General features: G+C 36.7%; 1 protein-coding gene across 1 annotated transcript in view; it reads right to left on the bottom strand.

Moving 5' to 3' along the window:
* Window positions 1-309: 309 nt before the first annotated feature.
* Window positions 310-20,558, bottom strand: part of mthfd1l (methylenetetrahydrofolate dehydrogenase (NADP+ dependent) 1 like) — a 28,283-nt gene continuing 8,034 nt past the window's right edge. The window contains exons 17-28 of the mRNA XM_055021496.1: window positions 20,004-20,080; window positions 18,096-18,236; window positions 17,108-17,176; window positions 14,063-14,174; window positions 10,795-10,934; window positions 10,595-10,636; window positions 9,099-9,202; window positions 8,807-8,984; window positions 8,117-8,224; window positions 7,866-8,018; window positions 2,066-2,174; window positions 310-1,440 (exon numbers count right to left, since the gene is read on the bottom strand). Of these exons, the coding sequence (XP_054877471.1) occupies window positions 2,085-2,174; window positions 7,866-8,018; window positions 8,117-8,224; window positions 8,807-8,984; window positions 9,099-9,202; window positions 10,595-10,636; window positions 10,795-10,934; window positions 14,063-14,174; window positions 17,108-17,176; window positions 18,096-18,236; window positions 20,004-20,080 (1,214 nt within the window). The 3' untranslated portion in view covers window positions 310-1,440; window positions 2,066-2,084. The remainder of the gene's footprint in view (window positions 1,441-2,065; window positions 2,175-7,865; window positions 8,019-8,116; window positions 8,225-8,806; window positions 8,985-9,098; window positions 9,203-10,594; window positions 10,637-10,794; window positions 10,935-14,062; window positions 14,175-17,107; window positions 17,177-18,095; window positions 18,237-20,003; window positions 20,081-20,558) is intronic.

Genomic DNA, 20,558 nt, shown 5'->3' with positions numbered 1-20,558 from the left:
GTTTTAGTTCATCCACCAGCATGTAGTGAAAATGCAACAGTTTTAGCACCATAAGAAGGACAGTGAAAAAAAAATATGAAGTGGACTGAAACCACATCGTAATACTTTGAAATCATCAATAGAGCAGTGACACCAATGCTTACATAGCAATATTGAATCTATGTAGCACGGCTGTAGATTTTTGTCTAATCAAATAAATGTGCAAATAGAGCACAAACCTAAAGTTCAAAATACATGTGACTCTTCACAATATGTTGCTTTCTCCTGTTATGTTGTGGGTCAAATTGACCCATTTTGAAGTTTAAATTAAAAAAAAGTTGAAAGTATTTTTTTTTTGCATGAAACTTTTTCTATTTGTCTTAATAGGTAGACTCTACATATACATTGAAAATGTATCCATTTTACACATTTGATTCTACATTTTACATAGATACTGTTCCGGTCAACTTGACCTGGCAGTAAAGTTGAAGGGTAAAAAGGAAAATGTCCAATTCTGTATGTTTCCTTGCAGCTATGAACTACATGTCACACACATGCCCCCACACAAGCCCACTTTCTCATTATTCTCTAATTCACTAGGAAAATGCAAGAAAGCAAATGTTCATGCAACGCTTGACGGGAACCTCTTCCATTCCCGTGGGCAAACTCCACCCACACTGAGTGAACACTCAGCAGAAGAGGAGGGAAACATAAACATGACTCATTTGTCTTGATTTTAATCAGTGGGTCAATTTGACCCAGAACAGAATACGTGTCTCAAGACCAATTATAAAGAACAACACTTGAAAGAAAATTCATAATGTGATCCATAGAAAAGAAATCTACAAAAAAAATTATTTCAAGGACAGTTTTTTATCTGCTGGTTTTTTTTATGTCCAAATGAGTAAGTTGTCTTCATTGATAATTTGTGAGAAATACAAGATTTTATTACACAAATATTGATTGAAATTGTTCATAATGGAGTTAATGATCAGATGCAAAAATGTTGGAGGATTTTTTGGTGTCTGACATTGTTGCATGATTAAACAATTCATGGGTCAAATTGACCCAGGAACATTATTGCTGTCCCTCATAAACAAACATAACAAGAGTGTTAGCTTGAATAACAAATTATCCCGAGAGTTCATGTTTGATTTGCTGTTCCTGAAGCCACAGCATCAATCTAATTTAAAGCTCGTTAGGTGAAATGAGTCTGCAGGATTGTTGCCACATTGAGGTTTTATCTGCTCACACTGGCTGCCTGAGAACAGCTTGAGGCCTGAGGTATTTTGGTCAATATGTGCTCTAATATTGAAACATTAGGTCCATTTCAGCACAAGGCTGTTAATGTGCTGCTACTTTAAAAGCTGTGGGAGTGTTGGTCTTTTGAGGAAAAGTAAGTCATCACAGTGAGACAGACGTCCAGGGTATAGTAGAATCTGAGGGATCCTGAGAAAAAACCTAGGAACACAAAGAAAGAAAATGTAGGAAGAAAAAAAACATACCGGATGAGGCAATAAAACATCTTATAAACTGCATATCTTGATAAAAGTAATAAAATCCCAAAAAAACTTTCACATTTTGTCAAGTTACAACAATCTTGACTTTAAATTGAGACTTTCAGCAAGAGAACAACAGAACAAAGTGAATTTAAGGAAATTAAATGAGTTTTCAAAGTGATTTACAATAATAAATCTGAAAAGTGTTGCAGGCCATCAGGCAAGGCAAAGTTTTTGGTCTATAAACAGTTTTAGCTAATTCAAAGAACAATAATACATCATCTGCTCAAGCTCAAAATATGATTCATTTTCCTCACGTTGCTTCTGATAGCTCTTAATAAATACATGTAAATGATACATGGCACATGTTTTCATTAGTCAAAAAAATTAAGAGTTAATTTCTGCCTTACTTTGTTGATTAATCACTTAACAGCCCAATTTAACACAATGCTGTTTGATTTAACATGAGAAACCAATAAAAATTTCAAAAGGGGAACACTTTCGTAAGACAGCGAGAAATAAAATGTAAAAATTGCAGCTGCTTATGACACCAGGTATGAAGGTATGAAGAATGAGGTGAAACTTACAGGAATGTCTTTGTGTTGTTCAGAAAAGGCCGATGATCTCCTCGGTTTCAGGATCAAGGTCTATGTCATAGAAACAGGGGCGGGTGGGCAGGCCGGGCATTGTGCTCATCTGAGGGGAGGAAAAAAAAGCAACAAAGTTTTTTCATTATTATTGTTTACTGCTCCAAACTGAACATCGTCTTATTTTGAGCAACTTTAAAGGTGTTATAATACTATAAGCCTAAACCAGGAAGGAAACTCTTGATAGTTTGAGTTGACAAAACCCTGAAGACTTCATTTTCTGGTAAATTTCATGAATATGTCAGTGAGTTTAAAATTAAAGAAGGTTACAATATACATAATAACGAAAGCCATAAATTAGACTATTCACCACAACACAGCTGTTACAAAACCAAAAGATAACCTACAATATTCAACATGAAGACCTGATAATTAGAGCGGGATCAACCCTCACAAGTCCAATAAACAGTCTGGACTCATTTAACTGAATGTCAACAGTGAAGAAAATGGTAGCCTTGTTCTTAAAGAAAATAGGAGGCCTGCCTTTAAAGTAGAAGGCAGAGTTGAAATGGAACGTAAAAACATCAGCTGAGATAAGAGATACAAGTTTACTGCTTAGCAAACTGCACATATTTTAAAACATAATCTAAAAACTTTAAGATTAAAGCAAAATCTAAGACTTATGCATTTGTACAGCATTAATCAAAAACATAAGGCAGTTTAAATTACAGAAGAATGCTTCAAAAACAACAAAACGGTCTCTGGAAGTTACTGGAAAGACGATAAGCAGCTGTATGACAAGAACAGCAGAAAAACATTAAAATTATTTAACACTACCACTCCATTTGTGACGCAATGAAGTTACATAATGGAAACAATAGAAAAACTTGGACTAATATTACTAAAGATGTGATTAAATGGATAAAGTCTAATATCTGAAACATAGTGGGTTTAAGTCAAAATAAAAAACATCCAGCTTCAAGCTAAAAAATGAGTTAATCTTAGAAATCCTACACACTTTATTTCCACTAAAACAATTGCGAGAACAATCATTCATTGAGAACAGAATATGTTTTCTAAATAATCAAAACAGTTTTCTCAAGCTGACCTCTGTGAAACTACAAAGCAAAGTTTCTGCTGGTTTATATGAGTCAACTTTAACTCAGACATTTTAAGAACCATAGCATTTAAATTCAAGGCCTGTGAGAATCACAAAAATTACCTTCGACAACGAAACTATTTACTTGATGTCTAAAGTGTAACTTATTGAATAACTTAAGTTGATAAAGTTTTAGATGACCGTTAATTCTTTTTTCCTCACATTTTTGGGATCGGACTTCATTGCTCTTACATCTAGGTTGAGTAACTTCAACATCCTTTCAAAGTAAACACACATTTGGCTAGCTGGTCAATTTTCCCTGGACTTCAGCTATGGGTAATTTCTTTTTTTTTTTTTCTAACAGAATATTCTATGCTTGAAAGCTGAGTTGTCCAGGGAAGGTGTGCTGTGGTGTGGAGCAGCAGCTGGCATCCAGATGTCCCTGATGGTGTCGTTTTTACCCCTAACTGTTATTGACATCTTTTAGCCAACTGTTGAATTCCCTATTTTCAAGCCAGACCTTGTTAAAATATGCTTTCTCATGACAGAGCTGATAGTGGGTAATGTAACATGAACATTTTGATTTTAATTCTTTAAACAAGCTGTAAGTGTTTTCAGAAGAGAATAAAATCTCTGGTCTTGCAGTTTTGTTAGGAATAACAACACTCAAAGTCCTCGGAACTACAACAGCCAATGAGGATAAGACATATACAGCAAAATGTTTAAAATCTGGGACTATTTAATACTTTAACAATGAAAAATAGATAAGAAATTAATGATATTTTAGGGTCAGTGCCAAAAAAAAAAAAAAAGAAACATATTGAGATGCTGAGGAAACTAAACAAATTAGTAACATCACTGGGAACCTAGTCATGTGAATGGAGACTCACAAGATGCCAGTTTCATGTACTTTAACTAAATTAAGTAAACTGAACACAAATTGAGTCACAATTTGTTCTCAAGTGCATCTTAAACACTTTTCCTGTGTGGAAAGTTGGATCATCCAGTCCACAAACAACAGCAAATCATCTTGCTCATTAGACAGGCAGGGACATTCTTTGCATGCCTCCTTTCTACTGATCCAAGGGCAGTTTTATGGGCCCATTAGTGGAAATGAGACAGGAGGAAGTGAGCAGAGGGTTTCCTGTCTGAGGAAGCGCAGGATGAAGAGTAAACCAAAAGAGACAAAGCAGGGTGGACATGTGTACACAATGTAACACAGCGGATGTGGACTGCCAATGCCTGCTCGGCTTGCCAGTTGTGTTTCAGCTGTGTGACAGCCTAAAAACTCCAGAAACGATAGATGACTCAATTGATGAGTAATGAGATTTTGCTAAAGGAGCCTCGTCGTCATCCAAAGGTGATTGAATGATTTACAGTAAAGAGGAAATAATAAATAAGTGTCACTCCCAACAGTTACAGGTCTGTATGACTGTCATTGGGTAACAACCAAGAGTAAAACTACTAAAGTAATGATAGAAATATGTCTTTTTTATTTTATTATGAAAATATCAGTGTTCAAGCCATATCTGCAAAACTCAACCTTATATATTTTCTGATCAAATAAAGCTTGACACTACTCGTCTGCATTGGCATCTTATCAAATATCTTTGATATGCAAGGTTGTTTTGAACAAAAATTTGACCAGTTTTGACAAAACATACCGAACCTAAATCAGCACAAACATTTGTCATATGATCCCAGTAACTTCATGTACTTTATTAAATAAATAAATGCTGTAACATTGATATGCTGGGATCCTGATCACTGAACCATTATTGTTTCTTTATGCTGCTTAATGATCAGGCATAAAGATCAAAGCGAGGTAAATTATTTTGATTTGACAAATTACCACAAGGACAAGTTCTTATTCAAGATGACAAAATAAATCTCAAAAAGTTGATTTATTGGATTGTGTATTTTATGAGATGCATGAATGCATCATCAATGCCTTCTACAGAGTTTCCACCTGATTGAAACTTGGAAATGCCATTTATTTTTGCATCACATTTATTAAGTGAGCTCAAAAAGACTAAGAATTTTCTCTCAAAGCAAAGGTCTTCATATCACAAGAAAATAGTTTGGCACATTTTTGGTTGTTCTTGGCTTCCATCTCTATCTGCTTTTAACACAGCCTTCTAATACCATCTACTTTCAAAACTAATGAAGTTTATTATTCTAATATATGATTAATTAGCATAATTCATGACATTCCCAATAAAAACTCCAGAGAATGTCTTCAACTGATGTTCCATTCATTTACCTAAATAAAAGAGATGTGGATGACAGACCTTCATGTCAGAGCAAAACACTTAAGTCCAACCTTATTGTCCTGTCAGAATAAAATCAGTCAGCAAATTTAAATATCAAAAGTCTCAGACATGCGAAGCTGAAGGTTTTTTCAACCTTCAAAGCAACAAAAGAAGAGTTGTTCAGCCAGTCCCCCTTCTCAAGCCTGAGAACAAGTTGGCACTTGCTGGAACACATAACATGCCCTGGCTAAAGTTGGAAACCCCACTCAGCTAAATAAGTTGCTTCATTATCCACAGACACAATGTGCCTTTGTGGGGGAAAACCCTGCAGGATACAGTGTAGCTGGATTCTACCCCACAGCGATTTTGGAGAAGAGTCCGTCAACAGCAAAATAGTCTCTGAAGAGGTGAACGGATCATGAACTGAAATTGATCCACTGTACAACGATGAGCTCCAACTTTTCCTGATCCTTCCACTAATTTATATTGACTGAACATAGCAATTACAAATGAAGCTATTGTTTTTGTGTTTGTTCATGTTTTTAAATCTGTTAAATCAGTTTGGATAATCCAGCCTTAAACAGTTGTGCTAATTTTCCTACACCACAGAGATTCATTGTTCTGTTTGCTACTCCTCCCTGACATATCTGAAGAATGACATCAGGATGATTCTTTACCCAGTCAAGACCCCCCATCCTTTCTTTATAATAGAGACTACCTAGTACTCCCACACATTCTATTCCACCTGTTCCAGTCAGCTCCCTTCAAAAGTTTAAATTTTTTTTTTTAATATACTTTGTGCCAAATACAGCAAATATCTCAATCCAACTCACTTCTAACAGATTGAATATTGCATCTTCAAGAAACGGATTCAAAGATGACCCATTATGCGTCTCTGGGCTGTAGAAAACATGTTCATTGCATTCTTTGCACAAAATTGTTAAATAATGAGATTTTAATCTGGTCAGTTCTGCCTATTTTGAGCTCCTTTCAGAATGTGCTGTTGTTTTAAGGCCTTTGTCACTTTAAATTAGTGGCTGCTGACCACGCCCACTAACTCAAGGTTTACACTCGAACATGAAATGGCTGCAAACAGATGAGCAATTATACAACTGTACATCTATAAAAAAAAAACAAAACAAAAAAAAAAAACAAGTGGTTTCTGGATGGTAAGTCAACAACAAAACACTTATCTTTTCCAGCAGCCATTGTATAATGGCTCCAGCGGTAAAACCAGCTGACCAAATGTACTAGAGCTCAGTTTGGGTTGCTAGGTAACAATCGCAAGGTTTTTGAAAAGCCAAATTTTTCCAACTCCCAAGAAACATTAACTTATTTCCAAAAATGTATGGGTGTGTTTTTTTTAAGCACTTGGGCTGTTTTTAGAAGCAGATGATATCGAAATGGAAATATAAAACCATACAAATAAGTTAATTTGGGCCTTTTAAAAGGAATATTATCCTTCAAGACAGAAGCCTTCAACAACAATCTGATGCCAGTCAGCTAAGGAGTTCAGAGAACAGATCAGAGATTCCCTTTCTGAGTAAGATGTCAAAGTTTAAGTGTCACTGTGTGAGTGGCAGATCAAAGAGCCAACAACGTTGTTGCTCAGCATGGCCAGCGGTTGACATCTACGCCTCCAACTATCCAAACCAGACCCTAAGGGCACGCTGGTGAAACAGCGGGAGGCAAAAAACGCAGGAAGCAACTTCCTTCCTGCCCGGCCCATTGATGGCCAAGGGGCTCCACCCAGCAAATGGTTCCTCAAAACAATAATACAACAAGCAGAAAAAGCAGTAATGATCAGAAAGACAAAAACTGCTTGGTGATGAACTTTGAAATGATGGAAGACAGGGGGAAAAAAAATCCAGAATGTGAGACTATATAAGATCCTAATCTATAATTTCTTACTGAAGTAACTTAAAGCAGCCACATGTAGCCATTGGGTCAAATGTCAAAGTTGGATTGCAGCAAATTAAAAAGTATTGTCTCAGTGTCCTTAGGAAGAAACAGGTATTTATAACCACTTAAGCCAAGATTCACTTCAAACTTAAACATTTTAAACTTGCTTTTAAAGTTTTGATTTATGAAAGTTATTTGTATATTGATCAGGCTTTAAATACAGAAGCTGCAAACACCACAAACTAGATGATGATTAGGTGGAGAGAAGGATAGATATGGATGAATGGCTGAATGGATAGACTGATGGATAATAGCCAGGTGGAGCAATAAATGCATATATGGACACATGAATAAAGAACAAATGAGCAGAAAGAGACAGGGAGGGATGTCAGGAGGAACAGACAAATGATGGACGTTGGATGGATGACCTTATTTCTGTAAAACCCCTAAGGACATAACTTTAAACCAAATTAGATCAACCATTTTCCAGGGATAATATTTAGTCATCAAAGGTGTGTCATCTAAATTCTTCCAACAGCCCACTTACCGTTCCCACCAGTGGGAAAATGAAGCCTGCGCCGATGCTTGCACGAACATCTCTGATTGGTAAAACAAATCCAGTGGGTGCGCCCTTCTCGTCAGGCATGTGGGACAGGGAGAGATGAGTCTTGGCCATGCATATGGGTAAAGAGCCATAACCCTAAATACAAGAAAGAAAGGGTTAAACAGTACGAGTAAGGGTTGCTACATGATTCCTGTCACTGTGTCAGTCAGTTATTACAGCAGCAGTGATCTCACTTGTTGATTGTAGTAATCTATTTTGCTGCTGGCCTCTGGAGACAGATCAATGTCCTCAGCTCCATACACCTTCTGGGCTATTGTTCTGATCTTCTCCAGGATCGGCATCTGTGGGAAAGAGAACATATCAGCAAAAGGTGGATACACACACACACACACAGAAAAGTACATGGAAGGAGGGGAAATTAGATCAAGTAAATAGAGTACACATCTGTATGGAGTTAACGTCAAAAAAAGATAGAGGGAATAGAGTCAATGCTTTTGTAGCAAAATACATGTTCAGTGCAATGAAAAAGAACACGACTAAGCAATGAGGTTCAAAGGCAATGCCATAAAAAAGACGGTATGTTTACAATTAAATGTTTTCAGAATCCATCAGTGATGAACTGAGGAATACAACTTTAGGACCGAATAATGCAAACTAATCTTTCGGCTTATCTAGGAGTTTGAACTCAATGTTCACTGTTGTACTCTTGCAAACGTAGATAAGCTTATTGTACATGGAAAAGTTGAGTTAATTTAAGTCACAATTAGTCAATTTGACTAACTCAAAACAGTTGATTCTTTTTGTACATCCACAGTGCTTGGAGGAAACAAATAACATTAGGTACAAACACTATCCAAAAGTAGACAAAACATGAAAGTACTGCAGTGCAATACAACAAAATGTTAAATTACAGCTGTGTTCACCTCTGTATTATACAGGAACTGGAAATTTGTGGGCCTGCCAGCTGCCTCTTTCACTGCCATGGCCAGCTCGAGAGAGCCCCGCCCACCCTGCGACCAGTGCCGACACGGCACGGCGTCAGAAGCACCGCACTCCTGGGCGAGCTGGCACACCAGGTCAATCTCTGCCTGAGTGTCCGTCCTGAGATCACAGTGGTGACATTGTGAGACGTACAATGAATAAAGCACAAATAATGTTTTTTGTACTAAATAATGCAATAAATAAACATGGGTAGTTCTGGAACATTTGTCTTACTTGAAAACGTTTAGTGCCACCACTACAGGAACCCCAAAGAGGTGAGCATTCTGGATTTGTCTCTTAAGATTGCTACGGCAACCACCTGCAACAAGGCTCAGGTTCTACAGAGATAAAAAAAAAAGATATATTAAGATCTTTTAATTTAAAATACTTTATTAGAATAAAAGCTGTTTTCTATTTGTAACTTTGGGACAACTAGTTATATCAGGACTGTATATGGTAAAAAGTAGTATTCAACTGGAGCAAAAGGAAAATGATTTTTTCCCCCAAATAGAAATACATACAAGCTCTAGTACCATGGTTCCTGTGATATTGATAATCAAGTTCAGTTATAACTGGTAAATTAAATTGGAGAGAGAGAAGTTGGTCTCTCACACAAGGAAATTTGCAATTTCAGGGGAAGTTGAGCTTAAATGCCGTCATTTCCTGTCCAACAATTTAGTTGAGGAGCCAAAACAAATTTACTTTCCTTTATATCTGTTCTGAGGCTTAAATGGTCACTTTAAAATTTATATTGGGATATTAAGATCTATTCTGTCATACTTACTCTGGTAATGAACTCTGATTAAATATTCCACTCTGTACCATCTGTTATCCTGTCATTGTCCTCTATACCAAAATGCCAGCTGCTCCAAAGAAGAATTGACTGCATATAGAAATCTAGTCTTGGACTTTGTGTGTGCATGTGTGTTTTTCTGAGATCCTGCAGACTTTAGTAACCATGTCCATACAAGTACAATTAATGCATGTCCCTGGTTCCATTTTTCTCCATTCTTCTGGTTTTTATTACAAGCGTCATAATTAACTTACACTGTGCGATTATTTACACAGCTGAATCAGCCTCAGAGTCCAGGGGTTCTGGCCAGGTATCAATAAACACACACACTGCACACACAAACAGAATCACACCTCCCTTCAGCGGTGCCTCACATACCAGGAAACCACAAACTAATGTTCTGTTTGAGCGGATAATCAAATAACCATTTACATGCTTATCTACTCTTACAGGCGGAGCTCTGACTGCGGCTGAAAATAAAGCCGCAGCAACAAAGCATGTTAGCTCAGGACAACTATAAACCTTATGGAAGTACGAGTGAGGGTTGCTACATGATTCCAGGGGTTCTGGCCAGGTATCAATATAACTGTCAGTCAGTTATTACAGCAGCAGGGATCTCACTTGTTGATTGTAGAAATCCATTTTGCTGGAAACATTTTCAGAAGAAAAAGAAAAAAAAAAAAAAAAAAAAAGAAAAAAAAAACATTCCATAATGTGGTGCACACTTTTTTAAGTGGATTTAATTGTGATGGTTACATCATGAACCTTTCAGTCAATGACATTAAAATCTAAATAAAATTAAAAACACGCCAGGCCATTTATTTTCATTTGATTGGAAGCGATGTTCAAAACTACCAATCGGATCATATTCACTTTCATGCTTATCTTATTTTCTCCATGCTTTATGTTTCTATGCACAGATATTTTAAGCTCATACCTCATCGATGTACTCTTTGGGAAGAGGAGCACCAGCTGACACCTAAAACACAGCAAAGCAGAATTTGGAAACAGAAAAATAATTGTAATAACAGTCATTGTGCTAGACATTCAATGTAATTAATGAAAAGGAAGGAAGCTGATACTATAAAATCATAAGTCTTTTAATTTAAATGTGCTGGTCATAATGCATAAGCTTACATTTGGGCCACCTCCATGCATCTTCAGCGCTCGAACAGTTGCAACCAGCACCATCACATTGGGCCTCAAACCCGATGCCCGACATTTGATATTAAAGAATTTCTCCATCCCGATGTCTGCTCCAAACCCAGCTTCAGTCACTGGAGGAAGAGATGCATGTATGACAGTAGCACTTTTTCAGCATGTATGAACAAAATGGAGATTGGTGGTTTGCATGGAATCACAGATGCTGACTGAGAAAAACATTTAAGGTGGATTCTGGAAATGACAGTTGATTGTGTGACTGTCATCTGTCAATATTGCTTAGTGTTCCACCTTATCAGTTTATTGATAATACTGCAACTGATTTATATACAACTGTGTATATAAATCAAAGTTGGCCCCAATAAAAAAAAAAAAAAAACAGATGAGCTCATCAAGTCTTCACCAAGAGTGCAGAACATTTGGAGAGAGACAGCTTTCTGTCTGAGTAGTAGTAATGCACTGAGTAATGGGTTCAAGCTAAGTGCTTTCTAAAAGACAGAGGGTCTCTGATATGGACAGCACTGAACCAGGCCTCTTGAGAAAGCTAGAAAACAAGAAGTCTACAGGCTTTGCTCATTTGAGTGTGTATATATTAAGTGATTAACATTACTTTGTCTAGTGATGTGCAGACAGCTTTGAGTTGCCTGTTAAGTTTTGATGGAACTCTGTCAATTTATCCCCACAAGGAAAAAACTATCTAATAAGTTTCTGGAAGCAAGCTCCAAAATATATAGCTCTTTAAAAAGAGTCCTGCTCCCAGACAGAAAGTACTTTTGAGCAGATTTTTATCCTTTACAGTAAATTTACAGCTTTACCAACTGTAAAGTTAGGCTGTCACTTGATGTCATAAAAAGCGAAGTTTCAGATTTCACCATAGAGTTGGAATTAAAACAAAGGATGCTATGGCAAGAAAGATTCTTGTCCATTTTAAACAACTTTAATGTTTTACTTTGGAAAATTTATAGACAGTTAATGCTGGTATCCTTAAAGAAACATTTTTCCCAGCCACCATCTAATTAAAACCTTCAAATTTAAAGATAAATCAATCTGTCTAAACATGCAAAAACAGACTCAATGTTTTTTTTTAATACAATCTCTTAGGCAGATTTTTTAACGTGGGAAATTGTCCTGAAAGTAGGAGTCAGGGGTTTTTTGTAGTTTGTAATCCAGACAGCTAATGATATAGGAATCACACACACATCTGGTGTGTGGGATTCCCAGATTTCCACCCTCCTCCCCACAGAGAGCAGCAATTCTTCACGTTAATCCCAGATTCCAAAGCAGACCACAATAACAAGAAGCATGATATAGCATGACCATAAGTAATATCACTATGATCCCCTCAAACATCTGAGGTCACAAAAAGTTCAAGTACTTCCTTCAGGGGGAATTAAAGTGGAAGACTCAAACTAATAAAAATACCTACTCTTTGTTAATCAAATAAAAAAAAAAAAACTAAAGTCATTTTCAGAAAAAAAACAACAACAAAACAAACAAACAAAAAAAAAAATTCAGGATCACACAGATTTAACTCTGGGATCTTGGCAGATTTCCCAACTTCAGTTCTTAACTTCTGATGCTGTTGCCATAGCATAATTTTAAGACCACTTGCATGCAAACAAACAAACAAAACAAAAAAACGTATTTTAGTTTTGACCTCTCCTACATAACATGTTTGATGTTTTGTATGCAGCAGTGTTCTCTATTTGGAGTCACAAAGCAACTGGCTGCCATCCTCATCAGAACAAGCCATTCCTCAAATGAAAAAAGCAAGACGCAGATTCCCGTTGTTACAGCGGTCATCTTTGCTTAGTTTCAAATCATTGCAGTCTCACTCGTTTTATGATCCATACTATAACTTGGAGAGAAGAACTTAAATTTTCTTTACATTTGTGAGAAAAGCCCAAACGTTTTAGCTTTATTTAGAATATTTCATAGAAATGAATGTCCAAACAGTTCCCCAAGTTCTTCTTTGTGAGCAAAATGAAACTTTCCAGTAACAGGTTTTCTGAAGACCGGACCTTGATTAAAAAGACTACCAAAATTCCATTCTCTCACATGCAAACTCACAATCCAGCCTTATTTAAACAAAAACTAAATTTGTTATTTCAAAATCTGTAGCAGGTTATTCACATTCTTTACTTTAGTTTTTTTTTAAATCAATACAGGTTTAGTTTTCTTTGATGTCTGAGCTGCCAATTTACCATTTTGACCAACTCTACTATTTTGACCAATTCTCCTTTTTAAAACGCTACTCTGAATACATCAAAGAATAAGGTGATCCTCATTTATTCATAAAAGTAAACCTGATTTGATTTTTAACAAATTTAAGCTTGTATATCAAAGCACATACCGGAGGGCAATCCAAGACCAAAAACTGTGAGAAATCTTAGGTTGCATATCTTCAATGGCCATGCAAAAGAAAACAAATGATAATAATAATACTTGTGCTTCATCAGCTGAAATAGGTGGAGTTTAAAAAAAAAGAGCTGCCGGGGGAGAAAAAACAACGGAGGTCGAGTTCTTAGCATATCTGAGAGTCAGGTAACAAACACGAGGACAGAGGAGGTGGGATTAAGATAAACAGATTGAAAACAATTGGGATGGAGAGAAGCTGAGGCCTAAAGCACACAAGAATCCTCAGCCAGATGTTGGAAATTCAATTCTCTGCTTAAACAGCAAGTGACAGTTTGAATAAATGCAGCATATTTCCTTTTATACAGAAAATATTGGTCATACTCTTAGAAATAAACCCTTAATAACTGCATGTATACTGAATACACCTGGAAAACTCAGGCATTCCAAACATAGTCTGTGTCACAGGAAATGAAGGCAAAACGAGCAGCAGGCTAGATATGAACAGATAAAATGTTAAATACTCAAGTGTGCTTTGACATTGAAGGGATTAGTGTGGTTTACTCTAAAGCATTCCTGGGCCTCTTAAGATTATCAACTTGCTTCCTTCCTCTCTGGTGTTTTTTTGCACACTCTTGGTCAGTTTCTTACAAAGTAGTAGAAGACTAGAGAAGGATAATAGAGCAGCCCATCAGAGCCAGGTGGAACAGAGCCACAACCAAAACTGAAGATGGATAAAAGCCAAATGTTGCAACAGCTGAAGTTCATCACTGTGGTCATTCTTTCATCCCACCAGCTGTGGTTTTAAAAGCAAAGCTCATCTAGTTCTGTTGTCCTTCACGAGTGCTTGTGGCTGTGCGTTTGTGTGATCTTTCTGTAAGGATCTTACCTACATAGCCATCCTCTCCAACCAACTTTAAAGCCAGCTTGTCTGCCAACACTGAGGAGCTGCCATGGGCGATGTTGGCAAAGGGCCCGGCATGGACAAACACTGGTGTACCCTGCGACAATTAGAGGGGCACACAAACATACAACCGTTTAGAAAACAATGTAACCCTAGCAACTTCCCAAGCTTGGCCGAAATGCCAACAGCTTCTTTCTTTACTAAAAAGAATAACTTTCACTTACACTTCAGAGTAAATGGTGGGGTTTGAATGCACTTTGGCTGGCTAAGTGTTTGTCTGACCAGCAGAAACAAGTTAAGAGGTGCTTGACTGGCATGTCAACCCAAGTCTGGGTCCTTACTTCCAAGTGTTGATGCAGATTACTCTCTAAAGACTGAAAACAAACAAGCTGAAGGAGTGCCTTACAAGCCGGTTTCTCCTGCTGCTACCACTTAAATTGATAACTTTTCAGCAACAAACAAAATCCTGAAAAAGAACTAAAACATGACTACTGCTCAGTTGGCCTACAAGCATGCTACCAACAGAGAACAAGACTTAAAAAAGTAAGTTATTAAACAGAAAACATTAAAAATAAATAAATTTAAAAAATCAAAAAAAAAATCACACCAGCTCTTTAGTCTAACATACATATTTTGTCTGGACTGTTTGGAAATAAAAAGCTGCCCATGAACATTTTTACCTGCTGTGGGGTTTTTATTCTTGATAGTTAATAAAGTCTGAAAATTATCTTGATTTATCTTATCTTTAAAAAAAACAGATTGTTTTGTTAACATTTTTATGATCTGATCACTTCCGTTACAAAATATGATAACATATAACTGCAATAAAATACATTTGTCGTATACTATGGGCCTGCAAAGTAACAGACAAAAAAATGCAATAAAAAAAAAAAAAACAAAGAAAGAACAAGCTCCTCAGCCACAAGGATGTTATAAGTAGAAAGCTCTGAATAACTCTCACAGATCCTTGAGTTTATAGCTGGCTTTCACAAATGCATGCATGACCAAAGACAATTGCTATTCTTCAAGAGCGAAATACAAACACAATCATGTTGGACTCTAAAAAGGCGACAACTTTGTGTCTAAAAAAAACCCCCCTGAAAGCCAGCTGACCTATTGTTACACTGAATGTAGATTCCTTAAGAGAGGAAAAAGGAAGGATGGGACAACCTAATACGATTTTCTAAGGCTTTGTTTGCATACCTCTAAGCTGCCTGCATAAACAGTCTTCCCTCAGAGGAGCAAATCTGGGTGAAACAAGGCTCTGGGAAAAGCTGCCAACTGTTTTTTTTTTTTTTTTGAGCGGTTGAGAAAGTCGCATGAATCAGATCCGCATTTACTGCAGGAGAAAACTAAATGCTCAGTTGGAAAATTATTTTATTCCATGCCTGTCATTCATGTTTAACGTAAATGTAAACGTCAAACAACCGGAACTATGTTCGTTTGCAACCCCTGAACTTTTACTCTTTCCACCCCTTTCAGCGATGGCAGTGATGAAAGCCCAGTGTCAAATCCCCAAGTGTTCAATGGGATAATGAAAGACGGGAAGGAAGATGAACATAACAGGAACATCGAGATTATGTCAATATTTCCTCATTTTGAGCAACTTGTGCATCATACCAGCTGCAAAATCCTGCACAACTCCTGTAACCTTTGACATGAGGCAGCATCAGGACTCAAGAGGCTCTGTTTATGCTATGCTCTCTAGTCTCTCCCTCAGGAAAGATGCCTGGAGTTGTTTTCTGAAACCCCGTGGAGAGAGGATGTTTGGAAAACCTCAAAGAATGGTTGAGGTCTGCTAAACAGACACGTACACACGGAGTAGGTAAAAAAAATAAATCTCTTCTCATTATGCTCAGTCTCTTTTAGATTTAATCCTATCTGATATAAAGGCAACTCCACTACAACAAAACACACGTTTTCAGATGCAAGCTCTAGTTTCATGAGTAAATCTGTGTTCACTGCCAGCTCAAGTCAAGAGGGCAAAAAGGGGAATAATTGGTCAAGTTTGGTGGAAAGTTCTCATGCAGCTCTGAGGTCCGGTTTGTCCTGATACCAGCTCCCTGACCAGAGTCACAGGAAGCCCACACAGGAAATGGTTTCACACAGCAGGGCCGTAGAGCTTCCTCCAAAAACAAAACCCAAAGAGTAACAAAATCTTCGCTCCATACAAACTCCCCCCCTTCCCCTCCACACACGCAGAAACACAGTATGTGTGACAAGCTGTGTTTATTTTTCCCACTTGGAAGATGTGATCAAACTGCTTGTTCAACAAGGAACAAATAAACAGAAAATGTCAGTTTAAGTAAAAAAAAAAAGAAAAAAAATGAAAAGAAACAAAAAGCACGATGATGCATGACTGTTAACATTGAAAATTTCAGTTTTATGTCAGTTCATCCACTTATCACAGCTTAAGTGAAAAATAGTCTTCACTACTGTAGGGTTAGAAACTTTCAATGTACATTACGCCTACAGACACATGCAATCATGAATAAACAGTTGGCATATTCACTACATTTATTCCACCAAAAACGACTGTGGCTGTATGACAGAGTAGTCATCTTGCGATCGGAAGGTTATAGGTTCGATTCCAGCTGCCTCCTGCCACATGTCAATGTGTCTCTGGGCAAGGCACTTAACCCCAAATTGCCTACTGGTCTGCATATCGGTGTATAAATGTGTCTGCATTTGAGAGTGCGAATGGGTGAATGTGACTCTAGTGTAAAGCGCTTTGAGTGGTCAAAATGACTGGAAAAGCTCTATATAAGTTTAGTCCATTTACCATTTAAAAGTCTTTAAAGTTGGAAGGTCTCTTTGCCATCACCCTCATCTTTAGCTCCTAAAGTTAGGAGCTAAAGTCCTAACTTTAGCTCTAAGTTAGGACTCTGCCTAGGCCATGCAAAAACTTCTTCAGTTTTGAAGAAACAGGTTTGTCACATTAAAGGTGTAGGAGTATGAAAAGTTAACATTTTGTGCTTAACTACACATGAAGAAATTCAACTGATAAATGAGATTATGCGTTTTTCTCACCTCAAGGGTCTGCATCAGTGTGGGCTTGATAGCATCTTTCATTAGCACTGCAAGGGCACCACTTACACCCTGTCAGACAAGAAAGAAAAATGAGGATATTTGTTGGAAACAAAGACTTTATGAACAGACCAAAAATTTATAAGCATCCAAAATAAACCAAGGAATTATAATTGTTGATTATTAACTGTACTAAATAATTTTCATACTTCCATTTCTACCCTATAGTTTACAGTTCTATGCTAAATTTTCAAATATGAGCAAAAAAAAAAAAACTGTACCCCTGTGAACTATGGTCAATTTGTTTGTCTATTGTTTTCAAACATTGCAGTCATGTGTGACAAAGAAAAGGCCAACAATGTAAGAAGCTGGAAAACTCTGCTTAACATCCTATTCATGAGATACAAGCAAACTGCATGTTGTTTTGAATTAACATGGGTGGAGGGAATTAAGCATCTGACCCAGAAAGCATACTTTTTTTCTTTTTTTTTTTAAACTGACTGGTGGAAAATTGCAGGGAGGAAGAATTACGATACACAATCAAATTACAGACATTTTGAAAAACGTTAAAAATTATATACTCAAATTAACAGTTATCAGTTTTGAAACAGACAACAGGCCAATGGAAAAAGATAAAGGTACAATCAACAAAAATTCTTATTACAAGCAGTAAGGAGGACAGCAAGATCCAACATGATGTCAAACAATATTCATCTCAGCCCATCTTTTAATTCACTGACTGTTTCCATTGACCATAAAATCATGCAGATTGGAATTAAGAATCTATAATTATGGATAGCATGTCTGTACTGCACCTGGTTTTGCCAAACACTTTCATTTTTATTCAAACAAGAACCAAATACAAATGTTCCATTAAATCCTACATTTTTTTAAGCAATCTTTCAATCAAAATGCTTATAGATATGAAGGAAACACTGGGAGACTGAGTTAGAACATTCTTTGGGATTAAATAATTTCTGCCTAAACCCACCAAGTCTTCCGCTGTGACAGGTTCTCCAGAGCGACTGGATCCCACCACCATGCGAGCCAATCTGGTCTTCATGTCCTTTACGCTGTCCGCAAGGGCCAGAATAGCCATGATCTCACTGGCTACTGCAATATCAAAACCAGTCTAAAAGTTGAGAGAAAATATAAGTTGCATTTTTGCAAGGACGTCATATTCATAACAACCATGCACAATAATACTCACTCTTACATTTTTTTTAAAACGTTGCTGTAAAAAAGCACCCTGTTACATAAAGACAGATTTGAGAGTCTAAACACTAATGCGTTTATATCAATGGAGTATTTCTCAAGACAACAGAAATAGTACTGTGGCGCCAAGGTAAAAAAAAAAAAAAAAATTTTTGCATGGGCAACAAAATATGGCTTATGAATACAGCCCAGTTTGGAGTGATAATTTGATGGAGAATATGTAACTGGAAACACGTTTAACTCATTTCAACGAGAGATTCTTTTGTAATTTATGTGAAAATAAAGACTTTGAAAACATGAGTGAATAAGTGGAGATTTAAAAAGGGAAGCAGAGTGGACGTCTTCATTCCATGACTTTCACACGCACACACACATTAAGAGAGAGAAACATGTCTTGAACCACATTAATCCAACAAGGACCTCAGGATCTCCCCTCCCGCTCCCAGTCATAATACTCTGAGGGGCTATAGGGTTTCCAGTACTGGAGGAAGGTGGAGGCCAAAGGAATGAAACAGAATGGATGGCAGTAAATATAAGCATATGCTGAGACAGCTTAGGGGGTTATTTCAGGTGGGTGTAGAAGAGTGTAGCAATGTATATATGGGTGGGTAATTTTCCTTCTTGTGTAAACATTTGCTTTCACTTAAGGCTGCTTGCTTCCCATGGACCTGAACTGTTTATTTGCTGAATTTCATTTAGCTGTCATTACTGCTGATATGTGGCTAAAGTACAGCTGGGCAGCATCACAGAGAGTGCGGTGGAGCGTAGGTGTGGGCCTGTTAATGTCATCAGGGTACAAGGAGGATTTAAAAAGTTAGCTTAAAAAAAATACATAAAACTGTAAATATGCTTTAATGCCATTTCAATAAAATGCCAGAGAAAATCATTGCATAACCAAAGTTTTCTACAGATGAATACAGTGCTGCTCTTCCTCCACCTGTTGCTGTGCACTTACAGTGAGCTGGCTGAAAGACAACTCCCAAGCACTTCTCTAACTTACATTTGAGAATTTTGAATTATGGCAAAAGGTTATTGCATAGAAACTAAAGGAGTACCACCATTTACTCATACTAGTCCTAGTTATGCGGTTTTAAAACTCTAACAAAATAAATCACCCGACTAATAAACCAACAAAAATCAGTCTGTTACCCTTGTGTTACTCTACAGGAAAGAGAACAGCAAAAAGGTAAATGACAACAAGCACTTGAAAATCATTACTAAATTTAATAGCGGTACGCTAGATTTTGGTTCTAGCTTCAAAATCAATGATAATTAAATTAAAATTTTATATTAACAAGTAGCTTCATAACCAACAATTTATGTGATATTAATTTAGCACTAGCACAAATAGACATTTTTCTTGTAAATAAAAACAAATAAATCATACGTTTTTAAAAATACTTTAATGCCACAATAACAAAAATGTTACTATGCATTTTTTTTTCTTCACACATTGTTTTGGAGCATTAACTAGTAGGCAAGTAAGGAAAAGACATTTTAAATCAACAAGGACTTCGCATATTATGATTATAAACTAGAAGACCATGAGGTCAGATTAATGCATTAAGCTAAAAACTATTAGTTCTTCACTTTTAAACAAAGTCTCATGTTTAAAATTTTCTTTGGATTTATAACAATTAGGAAATAACAGTGTCAGCTCATTCATGATATTAAACTGCCATACCTCTCTGATCTGTCCTTTTTCAGTGCTGGCCTGTCCCACTGTGATTTTCCTCAAGAAACGGTCATTTGTATCAAGAACTGAAAAAGCAAAATTACATATTAGCTCACAATATGTGACAAGTCCTATAAATTGTAAATGCACATTTGCAGATTTGGATTAGAAATGAACCCACTGATTGCTCAGAAATTGTACTTTGCCATTTAATCTTTTGGTGATCAAGATCATAAAGACAAAAGAAGATGGTAAATATTTTGACTTATTCAATAAATGCATCAAACCAACAGCATTTCTTTTTAAATACTTTGTTTCTGGACATGTCAGAAGAAAAAATTTGCATAATCTTTTAATTCCTCCATCTATTTAAAACTGATACCTCTATCAATGAATCTGCAGCAAATTTATTTTCCATTCTAACTCTTAAAGTCTTTCATAAGATAAGCAGTGTAATCAGTCAAAGTTTCCAACTCCAGCACATAAAACAAGTCTTCAAATCTGTGGCTAAGAAAGTTTTCTTTGTGGCTTCTTTGTGGTTACCAGCAGCTGGGATCCCTGTTA

This window comes from Poeciliopsis prolifica, unplaced genomic scaffold (assembly GCF_027474105.1).
Source record: "Poeciliopsis prolifica strain line A6 unplaced genomic scaffold, Auburn_PproV2 SCAFFOLD076, whole genome shotgun sequence".
Classification (NCBI taxonomy): Eukaryota; Metazoa; Chordata; class Actinopteri; order Cyprinodontiformes; family Poeciliidae; genus Poeciliopsis; species Poeciliopsis prolifica.
The sequence above is the reverse complement of the archived record's forward strand: the minus strand, read 5'-3'. Positions and strand labels throughout refer to the sequence as shown.